Below are 18,065 nucleotides of genomic sequence, written 5' to 3'. Positions count from 1 at the left end.
ATGTAAAGGAGCCATCGCAGACTCAGTCACAACCTAACAAAGCACCAGTGGAATTGATTTGAGTGAGTGACGAGAGGACATCTCAAACACATGCTGACGAATGAACCAGATGAAAAACTGCAATATGCATGCTGTGTAGATAATGTGGGGAGAAAACCAAACATGCAGTACGACCCCCCCCCCCAAAAACCCCCCCCCCAAAAACAAAAAAAAAAAAAAAAAAAAAAACACACACACACAGAGAGACACACAACATACTGTGGAAGCCAAAAAAAACAGCATGGTCCTTATGAAGTCATGTCCAACACAACTGTACGCTCCAAGTGACCGCGAGTAATGAGAGAGATGGAGCAGAAGTAACGTTTGCTGCAGCCGTCCAAAAAACATGCATGGTCTCATTCACATACATACACACGTGCCCCAGTATGGTCATCACTGCTCGCATGTTGTGCTGGGCTGCACCTAGAGCATCCCTTAGTAGTATTCTCTGTCAGTATGTTAAGTTATTGAACACAGCTGAGTGTGTCTGTGCGAGTGTGTGTCTCCAGAAATGTGTGTTTGTGTGTGCTAATTAGGGGTGGGAAGGGGGCCAGTTGCAGGCTGGAGGGAGACTTGGCTCCATCAGACCTGTTCTCTGGCTGTTTTCGCATGGCCGGAGACACACAACGACAGACGCAGACAGATACAGGCGCACACACACAGACACACTCACACACTCTACCCCACGGAGGAAAATAGCCAAGCCCCTTGCCCTTGAACTGTCTCCTTGGATGAGTTTGAAAATGGGAAAAACGCACCGAATTGGGAGGAAATCTCTTTTCCGTTTAACTGAAGAGCCCTTCAGACCATGTGGGGGATTCAATCTAGAGCATTTAACTTTTTTGAGGTTCAGCTGAGCCACCCCTTTAAGGAATGATGAGGGAAAAAACCAAGAAAAAAAATGGATGGAATCTGGGTTAGCCACACAAGAACCCCTCCTGAGAGGAGCCCAGAACGGAGGGAGGGATGGAGACTACTAAGCTGTGATTAAGGAAGAGCTACTGGTATTTAAGAGTTAAGCTTAGAGAGAGAAAGATAGCACAAGCATGAGATGGAGAGAGGGAAAATGCTGGGGGCAGGAGTCTCTTTTCTGAGCAAGAAGATCAGCGGCAGACTTGCGGAGGCTGAAAGACAACCTGAGAGAGATAAGGAGGATGAGGAGAGAGCATATGCTAACTGAGTGGATGAGAGATGCAATGAAAGAGCAAACTGCAGTGAAATAGATGGCATCGGAGAGATAAATCGAAAGGAATACAAGAAGAGAGAAGGCTAGGATGTGTTTGCGTGCCTGTGTGACTAAGCAGCAGGATCGAAGATGAGAGGAGGAGAGGCAAGGAGAAGAGAGGACATCCATCCCTCTTGCTGCCTCCATGTGCACAAGACAAGACTGAGGGCAGAAGGCGCGAGTAAGCACACAGACACACTAGTGTGTAAATTTGTGTGTGTCATGCAGCTGTGGGGTAAAGGGGAGTGGGGGGACCTGCTATGTAGCAGGTGCTGGCCATTTCACGCCTGTCGGCCCCTCTTAGCCCCGTTTGTCTACACACGTTCACATTAGCATCCACAGGTCTGAACTGCAATCCCATCTGAAGGCATTACACATCTTTCTTAGACTCCTTAATTTCTCTTTAATAGCACCGACCGTCTTTCTTTATGTGCACTTCTCTCCCTTTTTGCTATCTAGAAACTTCTTTTCCTTTGACACTCGCTTGTTGGTTTAGTCACCTATTAAGTGTTGGTAATTTTAGCTCGCGTCTTATCCTCCTTCTGTGTCAATGAGTAAGAGAAGAGTAGGATGGAAGGAGGAGGTGGTCGGTAGCAAGAGAATAAGACCAACTGTGGGAAGTTCAACGCGGGTAAGGAACAAGCAGACCTGAAAGAAAATGAAAGAAGAGAAAGAGGGAAGTGGGATGAAGAATGGGGGAGGAGTGAAAATGTAGGATAAAAGACAGAGCAGGAGAGGAACGGATGGTGGAATTGAGAAGAGAAGCAGCCAGGAGCTGAAGCAGCAAAGGGTGACTGATCCGCTCTGAGAGGCTTGAAGACGGACAGAAACACACGCTACGCTGAGAGATAGCGGAGGCCAATAGGGGTGGAGATAGGATGCAGTAGCACATGATTCCCATGAGTTTTAAATGCTGTCAGCATCGCTTTCTCTCTCCATTCCTCGTGCCCTTACTCTCTGCTTCTTTGACTAAGGATTGCATGCTGGCACTGATTTATCTTGGTGTGGCATGTTCCCCATCTTTGTAGTCTAAAAGCAGCAGGCTCCTTCTCCCTCTGCTCGCTGGATCTTTGTATCTCACTTGCTTGTGTCTTGTAATACACAGCAGGAGATGGTGACATCCTTTTGTGCTACAGACACCATTTACACTACCTACTGTATGCAGCAGTACAGAATGGCCCCAGAGGAGTGGTGGTGACGCATGCTGTGGCACCATAAGGAGCCAAGGGACTTGACGAAAGATGTAGGGGGGAGTGAGAGAGAAACAAAAATGAAATCGGGAGAGACGGAGCAAGAGGACTAGAAGAAGCAAAAAAAAAAAAAATGTAGAAATGAGGCCATGGAGGAGCTGGGTGGCTCTTAAGATGTAGTCACTCTCCGCTCATCATGGAAAAGGTTTACCCCGATGTCAGCAGAAAATCACTTCCGGCTAAGTGCAGGCTGAAGAGTGAAGGAGGATGTATTTTGTATGAGGTGAAACACAGAAGTGAACACTGTTGAAAGGGGTGGCTAAAACTCTCAAACAGCAGCAATTGGACTGTATGACCTGCTCTGGAAGGTTCTCTCCAAGTGCTTACACCTGAATACATGCATGCATTTCACAACCTGCAAACATGTACCCACACACACCCAAAGTATTTTAGTTCATGCATCACTGCAGCCATACTGCAGACTATTCTAAAATCCACTATATTACAAAGTGAGCCGTATCATTTTGAGTCAGATGTGTCACTTTATGTGTTGCTTGCTTTGCGTTAGTGTTTCCTGTTGTTACTGATGGCACAGAGTATGGCTGAGAAGCAGTGGTTTTTAATGGCGACAAAGAAAAAAAGGATGTGTAAATATCTATGGGAACCATCTAGTTTGTGTGCAGCTCTCACAATATTGAACTACCATGAAAAACCTTCAGGAAAAAAAAAAAAAGATTTGCAAATGCCAAAAGATGTACTAAGCAGCTGACAGACCTTGGGTATTGATAAAGCATGGAAACTTTGATAATAGAGTTTATTAAGCGCATGCAAAGATACACAAAAAACTAACACGCACTCTTAAAAGCAGAGAGGGGAAGGGTTTTATGAAGTTGAAAAACAACAACAAGAAAGAAAAAAAAAAAAAAAAAACACATGAAAAGCATGCACATGTAAGCTCTGATCGCTCAGATTCCCTCCCCCCCACACACACACACACCATGGACTGAGCAGCTGGACCCCTTAGCCCTACACTAAACACCCAAGTTAGTCCTCAGCACAGAAAATGAGTCCGTTTGTGTGTGACATGTGAGGTGCATGTAAGGTGCATCCCTAGGGAAGACATGAGAGCAGAGGACACCAGAAAATGTGTAGCCTGTGTGATGAAAGTGCACTTTGTTCCAGTTCATCGGTTCAGATATAAATGTTTTTATGTACAAGCTAAGGGAAACGTTTACATGAAAAATGAGACCCAAGTGAGTCCCAAGAGTGGGCTTTTTCACTTTACTTATGAAATGTTCACTGCTTTATTGATGCCTTTACTGTGTACAATTTATCAGCGTGCTGGGGCATTTGCAAGTTGCGCAAATTACCCTTCGTATTGGTTTTAATCCATTTAGAGCCACAGAAGGGTTGATTTGCAGCGACAGGAACAATCATAATGTTAATTCATTATGTCACAGGGAAGTGCACAAATGAGATTGTTTCCGCTGAGAAACATCACACGATGCTGAAATGTGATATTTAAAATGTTATCTAACTGAAATTGTAAAGGCCACTTAAGCAGGTGCCTAATTTTAGCATGCTGCGCTGATCGGTGACACTTAAACTCACCTCTGACCAGGATCCCAAACTGTTCTTTGGTCGTCCCGATTTGGTTGTTGACCTCACAGACAAAAGTGGTGTTGACAGACTCGTCCACATTCTCTACCTTGAGCACATTTTCACTGACATGCACTGTAGATGGAAACTCTCCTGTCGTCCTAGAGGGACAAAAACATATATCGGTATGAGAAAGAAGAGAGCAGGAAAAGAAAAATAGGACATTTGACACTGGGGACAGAGAGTCGGACATTTACAGAAACGTGCTGCGTTGTACTGTTTCGTCATATTAAGCTAATCTTGATCAGCAGCGCAAAACCAATCAGTTTGCCACCCTTCCCCAAAAGGCAATCCATTATAACACACTGCTGGAGATACAATGGGGACAGCAGGAAAATCAGTATTGCTGGATCCAATCCCAAAATCTCATCTCTTCCATTTTAAACTTCCGGACTTTTTTTTTTCCCAGATTTTGTCACAGTTATGTTAATAGCTGATAATACAGAAAATGGAGACAGACGCACACTGTGTTTCTCATTATGCAAGGGTTAAATCTCAAGTCACAGAGTCCATTATGAGAAATTATTCAACTATCTCCATAATCAGAGCACAGTTCTGTAGTTGCAATAATAAAAGCGCTGATTATAGCTCTGTGAGGACTGTGAAGCTGGTGATGAAGGGTAAGAAAGGGTGACTAAAATGTGACTAAAGAAAAATGGGAGAGACGGACAAAGAGATAAGACAATACAGATTTAAGGATGTGCCAATACTCACGACTTCCACTGGACAGTGGTTGGAGGGGGGTTTGCATTAGCCTTGCAGGTGAGCGCCACATTTGTGCGGCCGATGTACCAGTTGTTGTCATAACCTTCTATGGTTACCTGGGGAGCAACTGGGGGAAGAAAGAATGAATGGGAGGAGGAAATGTAATTAATTAATTTAAAAATAAAGAAAAACCCAATACAATGAGCTCAATTAATCAGGTTAGAATAATTGCTGATGGATGTATGTGCACTTGTGAGAGGTCTTACACTGAACTGCTAAATTCCTCCTGAAGCTCTCTGGTTTGACCAGGGTCCTGTGTGATACGACACAGGTAATTTCTTTCCCGTTGTCGTTTGGCGTTGGGACCATGATGTACTCGCTGATCACCGTCAACGTGTTGTCAGTCCCCGGCTGCTGCTTCGTTGTGTAATTGCCATTGGCTGTAGTCACCCAGGAGATCTCGGCAGCAGGTTGGCCATTTGCTGACTTACAGCTTGCCACAGTGACTGGCTTAGTGCCAGCAACTACTGTTACAGGGGAGGCCGAGTTCTCGGGTTTAGCTGATGGATGGATGAACGACATGACGCAAGGGTGGAGAGTGGAGACAGGGGGAGACACAGAGTGGCACAGAGAAGATTAAAGGATGTAGAGATAGATAAAATGGAAATAACACAGCTGAGGGAAAAGATATTGTGCACATTATTTATAAACAATCTGAGACACCAGCCAGGCAAAAGCAAATCTAAAACCCGATCTGCATGCGTCCTCTGTTGCCCTGCTCAGCCTCTTTCTGCACAGTAAACATTGAAGTAGGATCAAATATCTATTAAGTTTATTTTATGACAGGATATGTATTCTTACCACGGAGGAGTTGTCAGTGCACTTTACTTTTTTCAAGCTTTTTGGAAATCTAAATGTATAACTTGTTTGAGAAATTTTACCAGCTCTGAGTAACTCAATACATGAAATTAGAGCTACGAGAATGTCATTTTCAACTCTTCACACATTTAAAATCGACATGACCACATGGAATTGCCTGTTGTTGTCAATTCTCTACCACAGAATCATGTATACCTGCAGACAAACACAATAAATAACTATGTTGCTTATTTATCATTTGTTTTGTCCATAATACAGGTATGGGCAGAACTCCTTTGTTTTGTGAACATGTGTAAAGTGGCCCTAAGGGGTCAAACGGACTGCAGCTTAAGAAAACACCAGAAATGATGCAAAAGTAAACAAAATTATAAAAAAAAAAAAAAAAAAAAAAAAAAAAGAAATCTCACAAAACATAAAGCAAGTGTTTCGGGGGAGGGGGGCATAAATCAAAACATGCAAAGGATTTTTCTCGGACACCCTAAAAAGAAGCGAAGTATTCATCGGTGATGTGACGGACAAAAGGATGGAAGGTAACGTGTTTTAATTATACTGAGTCATTTAATACTGTACATATGTTTGCTATTAGCGGTTTACTGTTGGCATGTTACTTCTGCAGCTATTCCATCACGTTCTATGTTTTTATTCAAATTCCATTGTGTTTTGTAGCTTGTGCATGTTTCCATTTGCGTTTTTTTTAAGTTGCATGTGGCCCATCATGCATGTGGGCATATAAGGAAGTTAGATTTGTAGTAGCGCTTATGGATATTTTCTAAAATGCAAACGTTCAGGCGACCAGCCCATGCCATACCTTGCCCTACTACATCTGAAAAATGCTCCAGACCACCCCCCATTACCCTGAAGTGCACTGAAAATGGATGGATGGATGTTCTATCATACTTTACTGTTTTATGGTTTTTTTCCCATTATGCTTACAGATAACTTTCCCTTTTGCTTTCTTAATCTCCAAGCTTTTATAACAAAGCTGTGACACCATGAGCGCCATGGGTTCCCGCACTGATTACAAGTCATGTTAACATATAGCCACATTAAGAGCAATTCTCTCGTCATTGTTAAAAACAAAAGCTATCTCATGATATACATCAAGATTGATTCACTGCTCAGAACCATACTGAGATCAATTCCTTTCACCAAGGAAGCCAATCTCATTTCTAATAGTACTACTACTACTACATTAATCTAAGTCAGGTTTACTTCTTTTAAACAATTTATCCCACTTTTCTGTATAAATGTCTTGCTGTATAGCCTTTTTGTTGAGTCTCACAGGGGAGAAATAGAACGCATCACCAGCACCGATCCTCCAAGCATCAGTGATAACAGTGAGGTGAGGTATCTGTGTCGAGCCCAAAGGATACTAAATGAGAACACGTACCCCAGCCACAGCCTGTTCACCCTGCTTTCCATCTGGCAAGCGATACAGACACATTTGTTTCCCGTTTCTTTCCTTAGGCTGCAAGACTAAATTCTGAATTCATCCTCTGCACTTCAAGTCAAATAATAGACTTTATTTTTATGACTTACTGTCATAAGAACATTGAATTTTGCTCTAGTAGTCGTGCAATAGGAATGAATTCTAAATTTAAGCACAAATTCCTCCCTACTGAGAAGACATTAAGATCTTTTATTTGTATTAAGATAAATGTGTTTACTTTTAGTCTGCTCACACTAGTTTTGAGATAAAAGTTTTTTTTAAGACTAGAAATGTGGCTTTTCTAAAAGCTTGTTTCAGAAATTGTCGAATTGAAACTCTTCTGCTGACAGATCATTTCATTTACTTTAAGTAATCTTTTCCCCATTTTATTCCTTTTTTTTTGTTATTGATAGCTTGAGTTTTTTGGAGTGTGTACACTCAATCTTTTGCTCCCGAGAGTTAACATTGATAAACAATTACAAGCACCAGTGCAAACACATCCAAACCCTAAATCTACTGTCACTCTCCCTCCAACCCTTAAATCCATCTGTCCCCTCTATTCCTATCACACACCACTGATGCACAATTTCCCTGACTGGCCAAATGCATTTCCATATACAATTTCTACATCGCTACATGATCCGAGTTATCCTCACCTCCATCTTCTCTACCCTCTTCTTAATTGCCCTCTCTGATACTAGTGCGGGATCAGAGGAAAGCAGGCAGGACAGGAGCTGACAGCAGGCATGACAAGTAGCTAGATCAATATACTGCCTAGGGGGAAGCATGGGGGCATGATGCTTTGGAGAGAGGGGAGCAGGGCAGAGGCACTGGTGCTGGGCCAAGGTTAGACCAATGGTTCCATTGCATTAACAAAAACACAATTGATCTGACAATACCACTTATAATAGCAATTAAGCCCAGCTGCATATGCTTTTAACCTACATACTACCTTTGGGGAAGGTTTGAGCTGGAGGAAAGCAGACAGAGTAAGAGGGAAGATCCTTTGCATTCATACAGTTTGCAAGTTACATATGCATGTAGGGCTGTGCGATATGACCAAAATCTCATATCCCGATATAAGAATTCTATCGTCCGATAACGATATAAATCACAAAAATGTAACATTTTCTGTAAATTCTGTGAATCTTGACTTGCGGGAAGTGTTTCCAGCTGCGCGCCATGTAGCTGGAGTCGAGTGTTTTAACCGATGTATGAAACTATACATTTTTAGACAGTTTTAAGTTGTAACGGCCGCCGTTTTCTTTGTGAGTATTTATTACACGGCGTGCTGCGGGGAAAAGCCTGTTCTAACGTTTGAGTCTAAGGTTTATTTTTTAGCACCTGGCGGCTCTTTTTTACTTCTCATCCATAAATAATCTGCTCTTTCACGTGATTCAGTTTATTTTGAAAAGTCTCAACAGGATCTTGAGCTTTATTGTGAAAGGTTTATGTGGAACATAAACAAGCGGACAAGCGATGCTGTTACCGTCGTTGTTGCTAACCACAACGCATAAAAACAGGCGCTTGTCTGTCCGTAGTGTATATATACAATATAAGAGAAAGAGAGAACTTTAAGAAATTAATATAGCCACTACAGTGACCATCAAAACGATGAAAAAATATTGCCGTAAAGAGTTTATTTTGCGACACCACGAAACAAACAATAGCGTAAAATGAAACGCTAGACGTTTTTATATCATCATCCGATATATATCAAACAGCCCTATATGCATGGGTTCCCTACAAACAGATGAGTGACAAATTTAAGGAAAAGAACAACACACTGGCTTTAATTTGCCTTGCAAAGACACACTGAGTCTCTTGAAACTTTGGCAAAACATGAAAGTAGGTTTTTGGTTGGAAAAGCCAATTTAACTGACAGTGAAACACAGTTGGGCAATTCCTCTTTTTTATAAATGGCTTGACTACTCAATTAATTCATGGTGTGAAAGTCTGTAAAAAAAACCTCAAGCTTCAAATCTTTCAGAGGAAATGGTGCTGGGTTCCTGTGCACCTGACGAACAGCCGCTGGGGGAAGGTTTGAAAAATGCTTGTTGTTGAGTGGTATCCTCGTGTAATACATTTAACAGGAAACATTCAAAAAGTCCTTGGGAGACAAAAAGCTGCAATGGCTTTGAACCCAGGAGTGCATGTTGGCAAACAGCAACGAATGCAACAAGCTGGGAAGTTACCCCTTGACAAATAGAGCTGTAAAAGCCACGACTCAGCGTGATGCACAACACACAGGGTTCAGGATCTCTTAAAAATGAGTTTGTAGGGTTTCAGGAAGTCAATGCCAGAGTAGAGTAGCGCTGGTGTTGCAGATGTTTAACACTCGTATTCACGCTAGAAACTTTTTAGGTTCAGTAGTGCAAGAATTTAACTAAAGATTAAAAAAAATGCAAACAAAAAACTTTGATAAAGAAATCATTTTTGTAGTTTTGCCTCCGTGCACCACAGAGAGGTTTTAAAAATCAAACAATCAAGATGTGATTGAAGTGCAGACTTTCAGCTTTAATTCAAGGGGTTTCACAAAAGTATTGCAATGACTGTTTATGAACTAAAGACACTGTTATGCCCAGCCCCCATTTTAGAGGATGAAAAAATAAATAATAGGACATCATTTGAAACATGGGGATTGCTTCATAATATGATGAAAATCTTTCGTAGTCAATGACCGCCCCAGGTCTAGCTCTCATTAGGTTTTATACTTAACTAAAAGGCTGCTCTGTTGGGTGAGCTCAGGTGACTGACTTAGCTATTGAAGAAAATCCCATTTCTTTGCCTTGAGAAACTCTTAGGTTGCTTTTACAGTACGCTTTGGGGCATTATCCATTTGGATTGTGAAGCGCTGTCTGATCAGTTTTGCAGCGTTTGGATGAATATGAGCAGAGAGTATAGCCCCGTACTCTTCACAGTTTCTGCCATAATATTGTCTCCACTATAAACAGATAATATGGTATCAGATCACAAGTTGTTTCTCTCCTCCTCTGCACTTTTCTCTTCCTATCATTTTAGCACAACTTCATCTTGGTTTTATTCTCACAAATAATCTTTTTAGGTCTGTGTTGGCTCTTTTTCTGACCAAGTCTAATCTGTTCTTCTTGTTCTAAAGTGTAACCAGTGGTTTGCCCATTTCTGTAAACTCAGTATTTTCATTTATAAAGAGATTTTTGCGCTTCACAGCACAAAAAAAAAAAGAAAAAGAAAAAAAGACTTTGACAATGATATACCAACCTGCTTTAGAATGTTCTTGGTGAAATGTTGTGTTGTGTTTAAGGTCTTTGGGCCCTTTTCACTTTCGGAGCTGGCCAGTGAACCCATTCTTGTTAAGAATGTACCAGAGATGAGATTTGACCACTTCGTAAGTTTTAAAAATGTCTGTTACTCTTACTAGTTTTATTAGAGGTGGTTGGAGGTGAAAGTCTGCACTTTAACAACATGTTGGTTATTCAATTAAAATGTACTGTGGTGGTGTACACAGGCAAAACTACAGTACAAGAAAATTAGAGACCAAACTGTACCTGGACACTTGGATAGGTAAAATTATAATTGCAATAACAATAATCATCTTCTGGCACATCAAACACCATCCTTTTTTTTTAATAATTTTAAATAAAATTGGCATTCTTCAAGAAATTACCTGAAATTCCAACTGGATGTTATTCATGAAGTCTTAAGAGTAAAGATGAAAGCATGAGATGGGAAAAATCTCTCTTTCTTATTAAATTCTAGCAGATCTGTTTGCTTCACAAACCACATGTCCAATTTTTTAAGTGGTTCAGAGGTTCAGCTTCTTGGAGATAAAGCATTCATGCCTCTGTGCCATTAAGCACAGAGGCTTTTTCCTTGATTGATCACATCTTTTCTTAAGCGTAGTGCGTAGAGTACATTAGTGACCTACCTAGCATGACCAGCTGGGTGGTGCCACGGACATTTCCACCAGGGTAGGTAGCAAATTCGCAGGCGTACTTCCCCTCATCAGTCATCCTAACATCAGTAATCTGGATAGAAGGGCTGTCCACCTTTGGAGGACTAGGCACGAAGCTGACTCTGCCTTTCACAGGTGAGTTAGGATAGCTGGGCTCATTCCCGGGGAGAAACACAGCTATGTTGACTGGGTCTTGGGTTGGCTCTGGCACGTACATCCATGTGACCTATGATGGCACACACAGAGAGGGTCAGTGGACGGGAAGCATAGAGAGACAATGAAAAACAGCAGACCATATTCATCATGGCATTGATAAGCGACACCGCAACAGCATTTTAAGATATCCACGTTTTAATGTAAACTCCACAGGGTTGCGTACACGGCATCACAATTAAGTGGGGAGCAGGTATGAATATGGATGCGAGTTTTTCAGGAGAAGTACTCTCTCGACTGTGCTTAGCAGAACCATGCAGAGCTGTGCACTTCCAGCTTCATTGAAATGCAGCTAAGAAATGCACCCATTACCATATTCAATCCCCTAAAGCAAAATGTAGCTTAGCATTGTTTGTTTGGAGTAATAAAACATTAAGCCTAAATGTAACAAAAACCTATTGCTGGCCTCTGGATTATTTCTGTGAGCCATGATTTGTTAGATTAAGGTGCAATGTGGCAAATAAACAAGGCACATAGAGCCATATTCAGATTTTTCTTGGTTAATTTTATTGAAGTGAATTGCTTTTTACACCTCAGACACAGTTATACGGACCCGCAGAATCAAATCAGTGAGTAAATGACTACTTTATTTACAGGAAAATTGTCATAATTTGAGTTAAATATCAAATCCACTTCAAGTCGGATACCTGCTGGCTTCAAGTGTAAAAGCAAATTGTAACTGCAGTCCCAATTTCACTGAATTGTATTGTGTCAAGTCAGCACAATGAGCTCCAGTTTTGGGATGACACAGACATTTTTATTTGAATTTCACACAACAAATCTAGTTTGCAGTTGAGAGAGAGTATAGTGGTGCAAAGAGGTAATCAAATACTAACCAAAGGGAAACACAGATGCATCATGGGATTGTATATCTTACCATTGAAAGCTGAACCCCAGTGGGATCAGCGAAGACACAGCGCAGGTTGACTGTCTGGCCAGGATACGATGTCACCTCTTGGTCTACTTTTACACGCTGACCTGAAGCTCCTGAACAAAACAAAGACAGAGACAACAACAACAAAAAGCATTACTCTCAATGTTTCCCTTTAAACACAAACTACAGGAGAAAGCAAAGAAAAGGAACGGTCTTGGTACAAAGCAAAGATAAATGAGGACACCATGGAAGTGTGTGTGATACACAAGACAGCATTACTGAACTCAGGCAAGTAGGCCAAGAGTCTGGTACCTCTCCATGACAGTGCGTGCGTGGACAGATTGGTGGGAGGGGTGGGGGGAGTTGTGTGTTGGGGGAGAGAGAAAAACGAAAAAAAAGAGGAGGAGGAGGAGGAGGAGGAAAGCCAGTTCTTTTTTACCCATAGGTCATAAATCATGTGGATGGGTTATGCTTTTCTATAGCCTGCCATTTTCTGTGCCGACACATTCCTGTGTAACAGCAAAGAGTCAAAATAAATATGCTTTTCTTAGTGCGTTTTGTCAGAGGGTGTGTGAGAAACAGAACGAGCGAAGGAGCTTTAGAACGACAATCTGTGCAAGTGTGTGTGTGTCCGTCTCTGTGTGTGTAATCCAGGTCTCTGTGAAAAATGTAATTACTTGTATGAGTAAGCGCGCATTAGTGTATGTCAGCAAGATGGCACCTGTTTTAAGTAAGAGTGGATTACCGGCGGATACACAACTTCAAATGTCTGCAGCCAGGCCTACATTTCCATACGAGTGTGTGCGCTCGCAGTGTGTTTACCGGGAAGCTACAGACACACGCACACATAGAATGAGCAAAACACAATTTCCCCTAAAGACAAACAATTACTTGAAAAACTAGATCCACTAGTTTGTGCTGAGCTCAAGCTGTTGTGTTGAAACTAATATGATCTGCTGCACTGGCAGAACACACATACACACACACAGGCACCCACACACAAACGAAACCCGTACGCAAGAGATAAGAGGAAAGGGCAACGCTGTCTTTCTCGTTTGACGAGCAATAAACACCACACCTTCTCTTCTCAAGGGAGACCTGAGATATCAATACAGAGAAAGAGAAGAGGCAGGAATGAGTGAAGAACCGAGTGGGAAAGTGGAAGAAAGCAAGCCTTTCCTAGAATAACAGCAGCTCTCCCAGGACCAGCCCAATTTACAACCACAAAACAACCCCCTTGTAGCCACAGAGGAACCTCTGGACAACCACTAAACAGCCCGTGGGATCAGCAGCGAGCCTTATTGGGCTGAAAAGATGAACAAGTTGTTGTTTTTTTTTAAATTTCATTTTGCTTGAAGACTCATGCATGAGCATAGCTATGCAAGTCGACACAAACGGCGAGCATGCACGCACACACACACACACAGGCATCAAATTACTGCTTTATTGTCAAGCACCTGGCCTGTAATGTTTCAAATGTCTAGAGCATTATGTAAAGATCACGCTACACTCCTTTGTCAGCCTACTTAAACAAGTCAGACTAATACAGATTAGGTTTGGGAGTGGGAGCCTAACTGTGGTTATAAAAATGATGTAGCAGAGGAGGAGAAAAGAGGATAAAAGGTTATTGGATACCTTGATTACTAGTCTTGATTGTAGTCTAAGGACCAAGCGGCATGTCAGAGGTCATTACAGCGTGGGATTGACGATAACTTACTCCTCATTTCGTTTATGTGCAAATTCATACACAAACACACACACACATATCTATTACGTCCACACAAAAATGTGGGGGCAAACTGAGCTGGGCCTGTTGCCTGTCATTTGGAGGCAATAAGAGGAGAGCCACCACGGGTCAACTCCTGCCAGAGCTCAGATGAGAGACAGGGCCAGTCTTATGAGACTCCCTACAGCCACGGGGAAATGAATATTACACACAAGACATACAGAGACTTGCACAACCGCATTCTTAGTGATAGTCCCCAAAGCCCAGCCCAAAGGCTCAGACTCTGTGTCATTAGAACAGCAGACAGGGAGAAAGTAAAGTCAGTGTGTGCATGTTCATCTACACAAACAGACTTTTGGAAATGATGAGACAAGGCAGCATTAAAAAAAAAAAAAAGAAAAAAAAGTAATCGAGACACATTTTGAGTGCATCAGTCACATTAAAACACAAGACAGAGAGATTGGAGGCGGAGGGGGACAAGAACTAAGGGAATTAGTGAATAGAAGACAGTTCAAGGGTAAGAGTGAGAAGAATAGGGGAGAGACTGAGGGAGAGAAAGAGGGTTGGAGGGGAGGAGAGTAAGAACAGAAGCCTTATGTCACTGCTGCTCTACTTTACAGTAGCTCTGCTGCCTGCAGGTGACATACAAGCATCACCAAATGCACATGAACAAACGAAACACATGTACACACAAACTGCCCTCCTCAACATCCTTAAGTAGTCAGATGTCAGCATCCTAAGTACTGTCACCTATCATTATGTCTTTTAACACCCACATGATGTGCACGCACAGACACACACATTATTGCTGATGGCACTGTGACAGCCCTGCCATATTAACACAGTCCTCTCTGATCCTCTGCCTGGTCACGCTGACATTTCCCACCGTCCATCAGTGAAGAGGGAAATGAATCAGAGGAAGAAGGAGAGGAAGTATGCTGGGAGGACGGAAGGATGAAAGGAGGAGACGAGAGACAGGCTGGGAATGCCAAAGTGATGGAGGATGAGAGCGGAGGAGGCGAGGGGGGGGAGGCGAAGTGCAAGAAAAGTGGGGATGAAAGGGTGTGAAGAGAATGCGATGCCAGGAATAGAGAATGAAAGAGGGAGCGAAGAGAGAGTGTGGCAAGAGAAGAGGAGAGGAGGAGGATCTTAAAGGGGAGACAGTGTGAGCTATGAACAAGGTTAATAGGAGACAGCTGAGGGACAAAGAAAAAAAGAAAAGACGTTTAGCAGACGAAATAAGAAGAGAGAGGGGGTTAGCAGAGGGAAAGAGGCCATGGGAGATGCAGTGGGACCAACTAAAAATGGAGAGGTGGGGGCGCAGGTAGCGAGAAACAGAGCGAGAAGAGGCAGACGAGGGGAGAAGAACGGGAGGCGTGGACCTGTGAGACGCCGGGTAGACTCCACACCTGACCTTGTGAGAAGCACTGTGGATGTGAACAGAGAGCGAAAGCGAAAACTACAGTGAAACAGTGTGAATAAACAAGCAGAAGAGGGGGGAAGAGCGAGCACGAGCGAATAAAAGCCAAATCGTAATTTTCTCTGCAGCCCATCTGAGCCAGTCGTGGCTTATAAAACGAACATACGCTTATCAGCCTGTGTCCGCCTGCCTCGCTGCCTGGCTGGCTGACGCCTAATGGCATTCATGTCCTCCATGTCTGATCCTCACTATAGTGGAGTAAAGCAGAGCGTCAGAGGGGACGGGAGTGCAGGTCATCAACTAAAACATCCAATAGCCTTCAGAGCTCAGTAACGCTGTCATTTCATCAAACTAGGGGCTATGCCCTGTCAGGTGGGCTACAATGAAGCTTCCCCATTCTCCATGTTCCTGAAGATTGCTTCCCACTGGTCCACTGTGTGCATGTTTGTGTGGGAGACCGAGAATGTGGGTGGCTTTTCCTTTGGCCTTTCTAACACATTCCTGTCTCAATAACAACTCTGGGCTTTCATATTTCGTCAAGGCCTTTATGAATTTCTCCATTTCCATTATTCTCCCGTGGTTGTTATTGTTTTGCCCAGGCTTTCCACTCCTTCAGCATAATAGCTTTGATATGGGAAACAGGGAGCGTCATCACTTTTCTGTCCTGACAGAATCTGTCGCCGTATGCGCCTTCTCTGATTTGATTTTCCTTTTAAATACTTTCTCCCACTCCCCATCGCAGGTAAACTGAAGATAGATCCACAGCCGTTTTCACAAATCAAGTTTGGGACATTTGCCACAGTTACCCTTTCTTACACTTCACTTCAAATATGTTTGCACCACTGAAAAGGGAGGGAGAGGTGACGGAGATGCCTGAAAAGAGTATTCTGGAGCTAACGCACATCGCACCACATGATAAAGGTTCTATTCTAATTCTATATTAGGCAAGAACAACCAGTGTTAAAAGTCTAAAATTAACAGACTGTAATCCTCACTCAGGGGAAGAGACTGGGAATCACTCTTTTATATGTAACGTGAATGTTACTTTTTATAAGTATATGATAATGTATACGATTTATTAAAAGGAGACAAATCTCTTGCAAAAATATACAGAGCTACCCACTGTGGCGAACGCTTGTGACAAGCCGAAAGTAGCTTTAGTGAAATAATAAATGTCAATGTTATTCTTTAAATTTATTTGCATTAGTGTCACTGCAGCTCAATTTGAGCCTTATGACTACTACACACTGCTGTCCTTTTCCTTCTCTTAGTCTAAGTGCACCTCCTGAGTGCATTCAAGCAAGTGTTACACCAAACATAAGAGCGAGAAAGCAAGAGAGACGCTTTGACGAGTTCTTCTCTTTGGTCATCTCAAGCGATCCGAGTTTTCAGTTGCATCAAAGACGTACCGAGAAAAGCTGCTATTGTAACTGGATGAAAAGCCTCACTACATGCCATATTTGCTCACCTGGTGGCAAATTATCACCCTATCTGATCCAGCTTCTTAAGTCAGGATCAGACCAGTATCATATCCAATAAAGCAACCAATGGATCCCTACAATAGACTGGACGTGTGTAAAAATGACTCACACTGCCACATTGTTTGACCACATAACTAAACAATATCCAGAAGAGGTTTGGGGCATTCAAACTTCCTGAAAAACAATTAACTTAGCGGTTTACAAAATAGTTACGCACAATCCATCAGATTGTTTTGCCTCTTCATTGTTCAGAGATCTGGGTTATATTTCTCAGTGCAACAGCATCTTTAAGTGTTTGTGCTGGCCTTGGCTTCTGAATGAGCGCGCTGCCAAATACCAGTTTTCTGAAGTTGCTGATGTGTAATTTTGTTTTTTGAGACACTGGCACAGAAACACAGATTCCATTCTACATTTATTACTGAGGCTGTTTTGTACAGTAAAGTTTATAATATCAGGGCAGTGAGATTTGAGAGTGAGAAACTAAACTAAGCTAATGACCAGATTCAAAGTGGCTTTCATGTATTTCATGTATGTGAGGTCGTGTACTATTTACCTTTGTTTTATACAGTAACACGGTTTTGATATGGGTTGATGTACATATGTACACTATGAGCTTGAGCCTGGGGATACAACGTGATAACAAACCATTTCATTTCTATTCCTCACCAGGAGCTCTCTCTCTTGGCTAAGATTCAGCCTCACAAAATCTTCCCTTTATTGTTTGAGATGAAAGACTGTAATATTTCAGGTTTTTGTCACTGGGAACCAACTGTTCATCTTCTTCAAACTCTGTTTGAGTGGCAAAAACTCATAAGCAGAGACAGTCCAACGTGTATTAAAGCGGACAGGTGCCATCTGACGTTTTAGCTAAAATGACCTGCCAGTGTAGCTGCCCTTATAACTGATTTCTGTGTGGTGCTCCCATTGTTGTGTCCATAACAAAATGGCAACACTGCAGTGGATGTGTGTCATGTCCTAACTGCTTCTGGTCTGTTTTAATAGCTGTTATCAGCTGGAGCCTGGAACAGCACCAACCCAAACCTGCTGTCTGCCGCTGCTGTCAGACATCACTGCCTTCTCTGCCTTATGGTCGCATAGTTAAATGAACGCGGCCACACATACAGCCACACAAATCTACAATGAACATCCACACGTTGCGCGCGCACACACACACACGGGCACTTTGGTATGCAGGGAGCATTGTCTGGACGGCTTAGCTTTGACAGGCGAGGCAGTTTGACAAGCCAAGAATAAAACTAGGAAATGAAGACTTGAGATGTGTCTCGTCTTC

The 18,065-nt window shown here is 42.5% G+C and overlaps 1 protein-coding gene across 6 annotated transcripts in view; it reads right to left on the bottom strand.

Annotated features, from left to right (window-relative positions):
- Nucleotides 1-18,065, bottom strand: part of LOC146508513 (nectin-2) — an 86,344-nt gene that overhangs the window by 42,477 nt on the left and 25,802 nt on the right. For 5 of the 6 annotated variants that reach the window (XM_085177682.1, XM_085177683.1, XM_085177684.1 and 2 more), the window contains exons 2-6: nucleotides 12,151-12,260; nucleotides 11,034-11,286; nucleotides 5,085-5,378; nucleotides 4,828-4,945; nucleotides 4,066-4,214 (exon numbers count right to left, since the gene is read on the bottom strand). In XM_085177682.1, the coding sequence (XP_085033808.1) occupies nucleotides 4,066-4,214; nucleotides 4,828-4,945; nucleotides 5,085-5,378; nucleotides 11,034-11,286; nucleotides 12,151-12,260 (924 nt within the window). The remainder of the gene's footprint in view (nucleotides 1-4,065; nucleotides 4,215-4,827; nucleotides 4,946-5,084; nucleotides 5,379-11,033; nucleotides 11,287-12,150; nucleotides 12,261-18,065) is intronic. The other variant, XM_085177686.1, reaches the window with a different exon arrangement.

The sequence above is a fragment of the Neolamprologus multifasciatus genome, chromosome 11 (genome assembly GCF_963576455.1).
Source record: "Neolamprologus multifasciatus chromosome 11, fNeoMul1.2, whole genome shotgun sequence".
Taxonomy (NCBI): Eukaryota; Metazoa; Chordata; class Actinopteri; order Cichliformes; family Cichlidae; genus Neolamprologus; species Neolamprologus multifasciatus.
This window is presented reverse-complemented; position numbering and strand designations above follow the sequence as displayed.